General features: G+C 35.4%; 1 protein-coding gene across 1 annotated transcript in view; it reads left to right on the forward strand.

Moving 5' to 3' along the window:
- The window catches only part of LOC149805350 (DNA (cytosine-5)-methyltransferase 3B-like), a 189,504-nt gene that overhangs the window by 130,829 nt on the left and 45,423 nt on the right, over window positions 1-13,252 (forward strand). Inside the window, exon 16 of the mRNA XM_089949549.1 lies at window positions 1,779-1,866. Within this exon, the coding sequence (XP_089805675.1) occupies window positions 1,779-1,866 (88 nt within the window). The remainder of the gene's footprint in view (window positions 1-1,778; window positions 1,867-13,252) is intronic.

The raw sequence follows: 13,252 nt of genomic DNA on the forward strand, positions 1-13,252 counted from the left end.
AACTGAAAATAATACAAGTTTATATTCTGCTGAAAATATTTAAGAGATCACACTTTTTCATCATTTTTACCCATCCGTTTTGTAATATGTAAACTCAGATGACCAAACCAGCAATCCTAAGTATATTTATTAAGCTGTTGGCTATATAATACAACATCAAGTGCTTCGTAGAGCCCACATAAAAGCTGAAAATCTGTGGTAAAAGTAAACGTGTCTAGTTCCTGAGAAAATGTGTGGCATGGACATGTATATTAGGGTTACAACTAATGAACAGGATGGAGCAGCAGAAGCTGCATATTGGATTTTGCAGTGTATATTCCATTGTGTGGGAACACGTTAACACATTAACCCCTAGCGACGACTCTATGGGGCTGGAGGTAGTACCCTACTGCCGAGCTCTATAGCGTCATGGTCATGCATGATACACTAAAGTGGGTGGTACGATAGAAAGGTAGACAGATGTAGCTCTACAATGATACCAAATAATCTGGAATATCTAGTTGCACTACAAAATACAGATAGAAAAACCTCACTTTTTGGACCCGACTTCTTTTTTTACGCAAAATTCGCCCATGGTCGAAAACCGATTTTGTGTCTGGATTTTAGACTTTTTGGTCTCAGATCTAAGGCAAACTGGTATGAACTGCTAACAGACAGATGAACCTTTGCAAAAAGTAGGATAAGATGGGCATTTGGAATAAAGAGTGGTCTCCATACAAAAATAATGGCTCCGTTTAGCAAAAAAAAAAAAAAAAATAATAATAAAAAAATAAAAAGAAGTCCAACTTTTACCCTTCTGCTCATGTGCAAGTCAAATAGCCAATGAAAAATGATGTTTCTAACACAAGTAGGCAGTATATTATTGAAAGATGACCCGGCATTTGGTGTTTTTGAGTCTATTCAGAAATAGCTTTCAAAATGTGTTTCCTTCTCGATTTGGCAAAGAAACTCCAGGGGTTAATGTGTTAAGCAAACAGTTTAAAGGTGACTGGCAGAATGAAACTCCCTAATACTTTCATGTGATTTTTTTCCTTTTGTTTGTTTAAAAAGAGACTCTCTCTCATAATAAAATCACTATAACTTGGTATATTTTGTGAAACACCTAACTAGTCTAAATAATCTTGGCTTGGAAATCATTCATATCTTGCAAGACACATACATAATTGCATTTGAATGGGCCAGTCTCTGAATAGTAAATATCATTATGTACAACTAAAATAGAGCATTTTGCACTGTGTACTGTAGTTGAGCCAGCAGATATGTTTCATGCAATGTAGTGGATGTCAGTTATATTATATTGATGTAACTTCTGAGGCAATAAAACTTGATTTGTCCATTACAAACCATGTAGTGGAAAATCCACAATGACCACAATGTAGGCAAATAAAAAGGATTAAGGTCCATCATGGGAATGTGGATTTTCTGTAAAACTTGATGTGTGTAATGTATCCCAGTATAAGGTAACCTATAAGATGACCATTTTTACATAGCCTTGCTTGTTATGTACCACTGTATAAAGTGACCTTACCTGTAACATGATCTATTATTACATTGCTTTGTAATGTACCACAGTATAAGGCTACCTTGCCTATAGCATGATCCATTATGACATAACCTTGCTTGTAATGTACTCCATTATATAAAGAGACCTTGCCTATAGCATGACTCATTGTTACATACCCTTGTAATGGACCCCAGTATAAGGTGACTGTGCATGTAACATGGTAAACTTTTATTAATAATCTGGAACCATTCATAAGAATACTTTTGCATTGCAGATTGAGAAGATCTGCCCAGTTGACCTGGTTATTGCTGGACCTCCCTGTAATGACCTCTCTATTGTGAACCCAGCCAACAAAGGATTTAGTAAGTATATGAATCTAAATGCAGACCATCACTCATTAGCTAATCTATGATATTTCACAGAAGGGGCATTTCCTCCTGGCATTTTCATAAGCTTTTATTTAAAATATTTAATGGGTGAAATTTTTATATGTGATATAGAGTTTTAAAAAAATTTCAGTTGTATCGCTACAATGTCTGTGGTATGGCATTTTATAATGACGTCTAGCACTGGGATATCTTCGCCATATGTAGACACATGTCCTACCCATTCACATTATCCTGACACCTTGCCAACCAGTCCTAACACTATAATTTCTTAATGCTGAGCGCCAAGCGAGGCAACTGCTAGTACCAGTTGTATAAGTCTTTGGTATGACTCAGCTGGGATTCAAACCTACAACTTCCCGCATCCAAGGCAGATGATCTAACCACTCAGGCCACCGAAGCAGTAAGAACAATATCATTGAATAGACCTGTTATAGTACATTTTAACAAATGTGTGACTGGAAAAAACTTTTGACAAATAAGATAAAACTTGCTTGTTTATCTTCATTATTGGCAAAGCAGTAGAAATCATGTATTATCACAATGTCACTGAGCTCTATGCACTAGAACTGCATTCTGCTGTTGCACAACCAGCAGCTGGTAAAAGAATTTGAACAACTAGGGTAATAAATAAGAAGATCTTGTTCTTGATAGCAAAAATTTGCATAGCATGTGCTCTATTTCATGTTTACATGATTACACGTCTCAATAACTTTTGCACAGTGGACAGTGGATCCAAAGCACAGAAGCAAGAGTATGAGGTACCATGGGAAATCTGAAAAATTAAATGTGGGATGCTGTTCTGGTGGACATTGACAGTGAGAATATTGTGTGTGTGTGTGTGTGAAATGGTTTAACACTCTTTTTATATTTTTATTAGGAACAACTGGTATTAAAATGCTTTTTCTTATGAAGTTTGCTTCTTTTCTTTTTTTTTTTAAATTGCCTTTATTTTCAAGAAAGCTAACCTTTAAAAGATCATTAAAAACATTACTCCAAGAGGATTCAAGATCCATCACATGTACTTCCAAAAACATTGTGTATTAGGTCTCTGCTTTTTTTGTGCGTGAATGCAAATATATTCAAGTGTTTTTTGTTGATTCACAACAAAATAGATTTCCTTGTTTTCAAAATTTGGGAAATTTAATTTGTAAAACAACAACTTTCATTCATGAAACAACCATCAACGCTGAACTAGACTTTTGAAAATAATGTTCTGTTAGTAAAATAATGATGTCATGATTTATTGCAAGTAACTGAAATTTCTCATCCTGGAGTAAACCACTGAGTACCAATTCAGGAATTTTAAGTTCACTACAAACTTTGGAGCTCACTTCTCTATAATAAACCATATCTGTGAAACGAATATTTTCATGCACTGAGCACTCCATTCACTTTGCTTCTTTTGCTATCATTGATCACATATGCGACTTAGTAGCATAAACCACTAATTTATGTTAGATACTTTAATTATGTTACCTAAATAATAATATTTTCGTTCAACTGGTTATCATGACTGCCAACTCTTATACAGGTAGTATTTGTTATTATTCCACTTTCTTTATTTGATTTGATACAAAGACATAATTAACACGACAATACATGACAGTACAAAGCAGATCTATCTTTGATTGATTGTAATAATACAACAAACACTTCCACAAATTGGAGATCAAGGCTGGCACTTAATTAGGTTCTCATAAACACTTGCAGATGTAGCTGTGAGGTAGAATGACACATTTCAAATTTGAAAACAAGAGGGCATAGAGTATTTATAATGATTACAATGAAACCATATTAATAGATAGAACTAAAGCATGACTTTCACCTGATAAAACCTATTTAAGTTGCATTTATATCTTAAAGTTATACCACCAGTAGGCATTACTAACTTTAACATGCATTGAAACATTGTAAAACATTATTATTTACAGTGTACAAAGAATGTTGTTTGGAAAGAAAATATAACAAAATATATGACTTCTTATTAGACATTGAGTCAGATTTTTTTTCACTGACTGTTGCTTTAAATGAAAAAATGAGCCATATGTAAGAAGTTTTATTTGTTCTTATTAGAATTAGGGGCCATTTCATTTAGTATTTTCTGCCCATGAATGCTTTTTGTACCCTATCCTCCATTTTAAGTGGGTTTGCGAGTTATTATTTGAGAGTTGTAAATTGAGCCTTGTTTATATTTAACCTTTTACCTCATGCAAGCACCTTTGGATGCCTCTACTCCATTCGCATACAAGCACCTTTGGACACCTCTACTCCCTTTGCATACAAATGCCTTTAGATGCCTTGACTCCATTCACATACAAGCACCTTTTGATGCCTGCTGTAAACATCAGACATTTTGAGTGGGTTTTCGTAGCGCCACCTTTGGGGACAACCCTTTATTAGATATTACATTCATTGCTGCAAATGACCATTATGTCAGATCACGTGGTCACTGTTTACATGTTGGTCAAAGTCTGGTATTTAAAGTAACTGGGTTGTATTCTCCACTCTCCAAAATAGAGGTCGCGGATTTTGTTCACTACTTATGAAGTTTTCATGATTAGAATCACAACTATGAAATCTTCAATAACTTAGGTAAAGGCTCTGATATTGATGTAGGCAGCAGTTGATTTTTTTAAATTATCAAATTCAGATGGGTTAGTGATGTTGACATGGACAAAAAGCTTGTAGATTTCAAGTATGAGAAATGGCAGCTATGGTTGGTCATGTGGTTTCACTGACTTGATGGTGAACAAGTTCTCTCAAGATTTTAAAGCACAGAAAAGATTCTTCCATGAAAAATAATTACACAGCTATAACTATTGGACTTTACTGTTAAATGTTTCCATACATAATATATATGTACCAAAAATGTAAAATGATTAAAATTGCTGCTAAATGTAACATAAAACTACATTGCTTAACAGTTAATAGGCAGACCTATGTGTATGGAGTCGAATAGGTAACAGGTGTTCTATTTATAGAGCACTGTACTGAGTAACTTTGCTACATGTGTATCGAAGGGCTAAAAAACCATATATTCTGTAAGGTAAAGGGTTAATGAATGTTACAGTTTTCATTACTCTCACAGAAAATGTGCAACTATGTCTGGAAAAAACCTACTTGCATAATTTGCCAGTGTTACATCAGTCTTAAAAACAACTATCCAGTCATGGAACTGTCAGCACAAATATTGAATTCAGACTCCAAACTTGGAAATTATACTCCAAAATACATCAGTAAAAAGTTAGATATCAAATGCATTGAAACTGAAATTGTGATCCTACCTTTTTTCAAGTTGAGCTAATTAAAATCAAAATTTTGTTATTTAGAGTCTAAGTTTTAAAATTTTGTGTGAAGAACAGTTCGATCAGATCGAAAGGGTCTTCCATCTGGATTACAAAAAGTAAAGCTGAAGGAGCAGGGCCAAAGCATAATTGAATAGAACGGAGACATGAGAGTTACAGTTTGGGATGATAAAGGCTTTCTTGCAGGCTGCGACTATTAATGTCCAGTAACAGAGTGATGTAGGCTTTTTGGATGTAATAGTCCACCCATGCCTTTAGCACACATGCACAATGTTCCATTATTTTTTTGGGATGAGCTTTGTGTGTTTTGGCTCTGGGGCATGAGAGCTAGGTGACAGGGCACATGATTGCATGAATGATGCAAAATGTTTATGAATTCATGCATTTGGAGAGCTTTGATATCTGAGAACTCTTGCAACTTAGCTGAAAGTCATGCATTTGAAATGTACTTTACCTGGTTCACACTTAAAGTACTTGTTGCAACACAAGTCACATCAGTAGAAGTATTGTAGCGCTTGCCATAATACCAGTCTTTTTTTAGGTATAGGCACACCTGGGTTCTTCATCATTACATGGCCGGTTTATAAATTAAATTTGATTGGCACTTTAGGCCTTTGAGCAAGCATTCTGTTGTAGTTTTAATCTTGCATCAAAGAAGTTTTACAAAAGCATGTTTAAAATACAGGCTACCTAGAAAACCCAAAATAGCTGACTCCCAGCATGGTTCATGTTTAAATAATGATTTCATTCAGCATATATGATAGTGATGATAACAGTAATTTTTAAAGGTATGATACAGTGTGACCCTGCTATAATGTGGTTGTTGAGGTCCATATAACCTGATCATATTATCGACCAAACCGTATTACAACCAACCAAGTCAGTTGGCAGAAGAAAATGATGCATGTACCAAAAAGATGGGTGGTGGTAATAGAAGCAAGTTCACAAATATGTTCTTTCGATTAAATGAAGACAAAATTAGGCTGAAATACACTTGTATATTGACAGCTTACATTTGTATAGTACAGTTATGTGCATGCAAAATTCATGAATCTGAGTATGGATCAGATGTTGGAAAATTCATGTATCCGTGTAATCCTGTTAGAAAACACTTGTATAAAGAATGGTAGTCCTTATTTGATCCATGTTACATTGTCAAGAAACATGTGTCACCAAACAATTCACCACGTTATTGGTACCAGTAGCATGTGGCTTAAGTTGTGTACATGCTACATGTACATATTCTTTAACTGGCCTTGAGTTTGGTTCGCTGGAGACTGCTGTCATCTTGGCGAGGCTATTCATAGGGAAATTAAAACATGAACAATAAAAAAAGTAACTTGACAGCCAGATATCTATGGTTTCAAATGATTGGAAATGTAATTTGAGTTTTATGCCACTGTTGGTAGCAATCATAAGCATACATGATTTTCTTGCATAAAGGAAACTTTCACAGCACAGTAAACGTCTTCTGGATACTGGAAATGCAACAGTCCATCAGATTCCATTGCATTTATTTAAGTTTGGTGCTGACTTTGTTTAATGAAAGGTGCTTTATCTTTATTGAAGATTGTAGTTGGCTTGCTTTGATGAAGGGTGCATATGTTATTGAAGTCAGTGCTGAAGAACAATTTTGGAGGACCAAACAAATGCCTGTTTGTTATTTTGGCAGCAACATCCAATAATTGCAGAACATTGATGGAGATTGAATTTTATTTTCATTTTCCTAGTATATATATAGAACGATTGGTGCTTCAGAGGTAATCAGTTTGCATTGAAGTTTCAGCCAAACTATTTCTTCTGTGTACATTGAAATTAAATTAGCTGTTGTTTGGTTGATTGTAGTCGTTCCTGTTCCAGCTTTCAAAAGGTGGTCAATTGTACCTAGTCCTGGCAGTACGAGTATCTGAATGTATGACATCATACAGGTACTCAGCCCAGATACTAGCATAAACAGATCATGATATAACAATGCACAGTTAAGATGGTTTACCAAGATGATCAAAAAATATATAGATTCCAGTGCATTTAATATCATGTTTGCAGCTTCCTTTCATGGTGCATTTGAATTTCTCCACTCCAAACCCATGATTTAATATTCAAGTTTAAACAGCCTACAATTTTATCCCCCAAAAATCACCAGATAGTATATTTTGTTGCCAATAAGGAAAAGAAACAACAATTTGTGACATTGGTGAAGCCCAGTGTGATCCCTAAATAAACTTTTTACGCATTATTTTTCATACTTTTAAGAAGAAAATGTATTGTGTACAAGAAAAATATAGAATCAAACCGGGTTATCTTGATATTAAACATTGGGGGTATAAAAAAATTGTCACCATAACCGGTCCAGAGATATCAGGGTTCAATTGACAAAATCTACTGCAGATCTAAGATAATGCATCTGAAGCACCAAAAATGACAAGTTTTGATTCTGTAAACAAATGGCATTTCTAATGCACAATAAAAATAATAATTCAGTCAGGTTGCAGAAAAAGGATTGGAGGTATATTAAATGGAAATAAATAAAATGTCACACATTTTTAAGACACTTTAGTTACTGTAACAACGCTAGTGGTTAAAAGCTGTTTTTATTTCTCTGTGAATAGGCTGATCCCTTTGGTAGCATCAGCAAGACAATGGTTTTCTCACATTGACCAAAATCTAGGCCAGTTTAAGTACATGTACTTGTAGGACTGTACTTTATAAAAAAGGAAGTTTTTTCTTTTGTTGGTGTTGACTTTTACTAGTAGCAAAATGTAACTAACCAAAATTGTACATGAAATCATCAGAGGTTCTGTTACACTGTTACACCAGTATGCTGGTTTTTACCGATAAAATTTGCCTCTGTACCGAAAAGAAAAGATGAGGCTGTAGGTATTCATTTACTGACAAACTGTAAAATGTGTTTAAAGTAACAAAATTTAACTATCTTGACATCAAATTCTGTAAGAAGCAGACTTAATCTATTCATACAGTTAGTCCCATATCTGTCCCAACTTTGATCAGTGACCATCGGCAGCAACAGAGGCCAGAAGTAGAATCTGTGTATTACTTTGATGGATTGCAAGTCTTTGATATGTGATTCAAGATAATAAAACTACACAAATGGAAGCATTCCTCTTTCTGTTTCATAGACTTTACTCCTATCAATCACTTTCTGCTTCACTGCATTTGCGTAGAAGAATCTGTAATCTTGGCACAGCGATGGACTTCATTTTAAAAAAATACTGTGTGCTATGGAATTTTTAAAATACCATTTGTGCTTTTATACAGTCTTGTTCTAAATAAATTAATAATACACATTTGTTCGGGGGAGGGGGAACAGTTTGGAAATTGTCCGGTTTCTATTTATAGATGATTGTAAGTCACTTGATTAAGCCATGCTGAAGATGAAAGCTTGCTCTCATGCCAGGCATGGAAACACTTTAACCATTTAATTTATAAGTTAACTCTGATTCTAAAGTTGTTAAATATGTATGAATTAAATTTATGAATTTATCCTATCTGTAATTCTGTCAATTTTCAGGTTAGCATCATTAAATGAAGCTAAAAGTACCTAATTCATTTTCAGTATGTAGGGTAAAATGAATTGGGTAATTTTATCTACATTTAATAATGTTGACCTGATAATTTACTGAGTTACAGATTAGACAAAATTCACGATGCTATGGAACGAATTATATTGTCGTGGTGTTGACGTGATGCTGTCCATTACGAACAAAGCTCCTGTAAAGGTCAGATATTCCTTGTTCAGTTTTCTTATTCTAAAGTATTGTTTACAACATTATTTTCTCCACTCTGTGCAGGTGATGAACCATGCATTGATGAGATTCGTTGATTAGCATTTGTACTGGTAGAATTTGGTCTTGTACCAACTTTTTGATCCTTGCCGGTATGATGTACCAGTAGTGGCGGAAACACTGGATCTTTTTTTTGTAAAATTTCTCCAAGATGACATTAAAAGTTGCATTTCATCGAATTAAGTGGGTCCACATGTTTCTTTGGACCAAAACGTATGCCCAACATAATGGGGTAAGTGACTAGGATTTTTCTGGGACTGGACCATGATGCTCAACATATGTGGGTTCTTGAGATACCCAGGGTTGAGACAAGTGGGTTTGACTGTATATGAAATTTCAGGAACCACAACATGATCATCTTATATTAGAATTCATACATGATCTCTCCCCAAAACGATAGTAAACTTTTAAAAAAAATATATTCTTTTGCTTACACGAAAAAGACATGCATATGAAATATCGGGAACCATGCCACAATCATGTTATATTTGAATTTGTGTTGTAATAGAGCATGCTATAGTGGGGTTTACCTGCACATGCGATCAGATGGCAGACTGTTCAACCTGGCACGACTGAAGGCAAAGAGCAAAGTGCATGAAGCAACCAACAGAGACTTTCTCTTCGCAGACGATGCTGCTCTAGCCACTCACACAGAAGCTGAGCTACAGCGCCTGATGGACCGCTTTGCTAAAGCATGTGATGAGTTTGGGCTGACCATCAGCCTAAAGAAAACAAACATGATGGCTCAGGATGCAGACCCCCCAAGTATCAACATTAACAACTATGAACTTGAGGTAGTCAGTCAGTTCATGTACCTCGGCTTTACCATCACCAACCTCTTGCTCGAAGCTGAGCTCAATAGGTGGACTGGAAAGGCATCAACAACTCTCTTCAGGTTGTTGCAGAGAGTGTGGAACAACAACATGCTGACTCTGAACACTAAGATCTCCGTGTACCGTGCCTGCATGCTAAGCACTCTCCTGTACGCCAGTGAAACTTAGACTCTGTACGCCTCACAAGAGAAAAGACTGAGCACATTTTACAGGTGATGCCTCCGACGCATACTTGGGATCATCTGGAGTGATCAAGCAACAAACAACAAGGTGCTTGAACGTGCCAAGATTCCCAGCATGGTCACACTCGCATCAGATGGCTGGGCCATGCACGTCAGATGGATGACAGACAGATCCCCAAAGATATTCTTTATTTGAAACTTGCCTCTGGCAAAAGGTTGATCGGACAGCCTTCTACTTCAAGGATGTCTGCAAGCACAATATGAAAGCCCTTGACATCAATGTCAACACCTGGGAAGAGCTTGCTCTAAACAGGTCCAGCTGGCGACAAGCTCTTACCACTGGTCTGAAAGCCGGCGAGGACAAGCTACACTTGCTAGCTGATGAAAAGCAATCACAGAGGAAGAAGAAGCAGCTCCAACCCACACCAGACTCAACCTTCCAGTGCAGGAAGGACTGCCACTCCACTGTTGAGCTACGTAGCCACAGCAAACACTGTACAACCACCAACGGGGACATCTCTCCTGGGCGCACTTCCACCGTCACTTGAGACTAATGGATGCCAACCAATAGTGGGGTCATACTGAGTATCAAAATATTAAAGCTGGGAAAGTGGAGATATCATTGATTTTGAGCCCAAAAATGGTGTTCAGTATGAGTCTTATGTATATACTGGATGGACAAAAATAGACGGCATACTTTTGAACCTCCTTTGAGTGATATTTTGAAAGGTAGAAAAAGGTAAAATACCAAGCCTAATTACAATACAGACCATTTAAAAGTAGAGTGCAATTATCATCTCTTTGCTCAAACAATTTAGCCCTGCTGGATTTTGTACTAAAAATCTATATAGCCCTGTAAGGGTTAACCCTTTACCTCATAGAGTGTATGGCTTTTTAGGCCTTTCAATATACATGTAGCAAATTTACCCAGTGCAGTGCACTATAAATAGAGCACCTGTTACCTGTTGTACTCCATACACATAGGCCTGCCTGTTAACTGTTAAGCATTGAAGGGTATATTTCATTTAACAGCAATTTTAATCATTTAACAGTTTTGGTACACATAAATTATGATGGAAAGATTTCAGAGTAAAATATGATCGTTATAGCTGTATAATTATTTTTCACGGAAGAATTTTTTATGTGCTTTAAATCCTTGAGAGAACTCATTCACCATCAAGTCAGTGAAGCCGCATGACTGACCGTAACTGCCATTTCTCATATTCCAAATCTACAAGTTCTGTACATCTACATCATTAAATCATCTGAATTTGATAATTTATAAAAACTAATTGCTGCCTACATCATTGTCAGAGCCTTTACATAAGTTATTGAAGCTTTTATAGTTGTGATTCTAATCATGAAAACTTGAGTAAGTATTGAACAAAATCTTCGACCTCCATTTTGGAGTGTGGAGAATACAACCTAGTTACTTTAAACAGCAGATTTAGACCAGAGCTTAAACAGCAACCACATGATCTGAGATAATGGTCATTCACACCAATAAATGTAGTATCTAATGGGGGTTTTCCCTGGAGATGGTGCTATGAAAACCCACTCAAAATGGCCGATGTTTACAGCAGGCGTAGAAAGGCGCTTCCATGAGAACAGTGTAGAGTGTCAAAAGGCGCTTGTGTTCGAATCATGTAGAGGCATCCAAAGGCACTTTGATGCGAATGGAGTAGAGCGTTTAAGATAAAGTGAATTAATAAGAATCTAAAACTGAAATTAAGAAGTAAAGATATTTTGTTTGAACAAAATATTTCTGTCTGAACACACAGACTTTGGCTTTGATGCATTTACAGTCTAAATACAGTATTATGGAACAGATGAGAAATCTGGCTTTGTAATCAGAAAAATGCTGATTCAAGAGAGTTTGGCTTGTGTTACTAAAAAACCTTAATTTGGAGCAGATGTATCCAAAAGATAATACCTGTGAGCTGTGAAGAATTGCATACAACTAAAGCTGTAACGATTAATTGGTCATACTCATAATCGGACCGATTATTGGAACAATCTGTATAATTGGTATCAGCAGAAATAATCGGTGCCGTTGTGAACAAATTTCCAAAATATATATTTAATCATAACATTCATCTTGATGTGGCTTGAATTTTAAATCAGAATTATATAGTAGAAATTAAGGAATAAACATTTGATTTGGGGGTTAATTGAAAGACAGTTAATTCTTAAAAGTTAACACACTTGCTGTAAACTACCACTGATTGTCTGCTCACAACAAATTATCAATACCATGCATGCACTCATCCCAATCACACCAGCCAGTGAGGCCTCGTGTGGCTGTTGAACTTCCAGCATACACATTACAGGGATGGTCCTGGCTTTTAAAAAGTTGTTACCAAAAAAATAGTCAATCTCAATATTTTGTTGCCAATTTTCAAAAAATGTTGACAGAATAAGTAGTGAATATTTTTCCAAGACTTAATGTAATAGGCAATGAAAATTTAAAAAAGATGGGATAGTTATTACTTTATTGACAACAAGCAATACAGCCATAATATTACAAAATAAATCATTACATGACTGTTTTGCACTACTTCCATGGTCTTCGCATTGTGCATCACCGTTAGTGCATAGATTTAACTGTTGTCACATGAAATAAATGCATTATCAAATGTAAAATATCTACTTTCCTACAGTCTCTCTTTTTTTAATAGAAACATCAGGTATTAAGCAAATCTGTTTTATGTATATTATTTTCCAAATAATTTTTTTGTAAGAAACTTTATTTAGATAATGACATTTTAATGCTAAAACCCTATGATTGTACTTTGCATCGTAAGATAAGTGATGTATAATTGTTACATGCTTAGGCTCGAATAAACAGTAACAAAGAAAGAGTGAAAACAACAAGCTTTTTAAAATTTAACAGATAATTTATTTTCCTGGAAAATTCTGTAAAAATGGAAAAAAAAGAGAACTTAAGGTTTCAAGAATCAAATCCAAAAATAATCTAAGAATAATCCATGAATTAAATTGCAAAAGTCCTAGTAATAAATGTTATAATAATTTCAAATTTGAATCCTGATGTAAAATCCAAGAATGATGACAATGATGTATGCTGCAGTCATTACTGTGCTTATCTACAGTTCCTTGTAGAAATACAAAAAATGTCAATCCGGTGTTGGAAATCCAAATTAAATTTGTAAGCAATGTCTTTCCCTGTGTTAGCACTCTTCAAAATATTCCCAGACAAATAACAGAATTAATCCTTT

This window comes from Sinohyriopsis cumingii, chromosome 2, assembly GCF_028554795.1.
Source record: "Sinohyriopsis cumingii isolate HCF-2022 chromosome 2, ASM2855479v2, whole genome shotgun sequence".
Taxonomy (NCBI): domain Eukaryota; kingdom Metazoa; phylum Mollusca; class Bivalvia; order Unionida; family Unionidae; genus Sinohyriopsis; species Sinohyriopsis cumingii.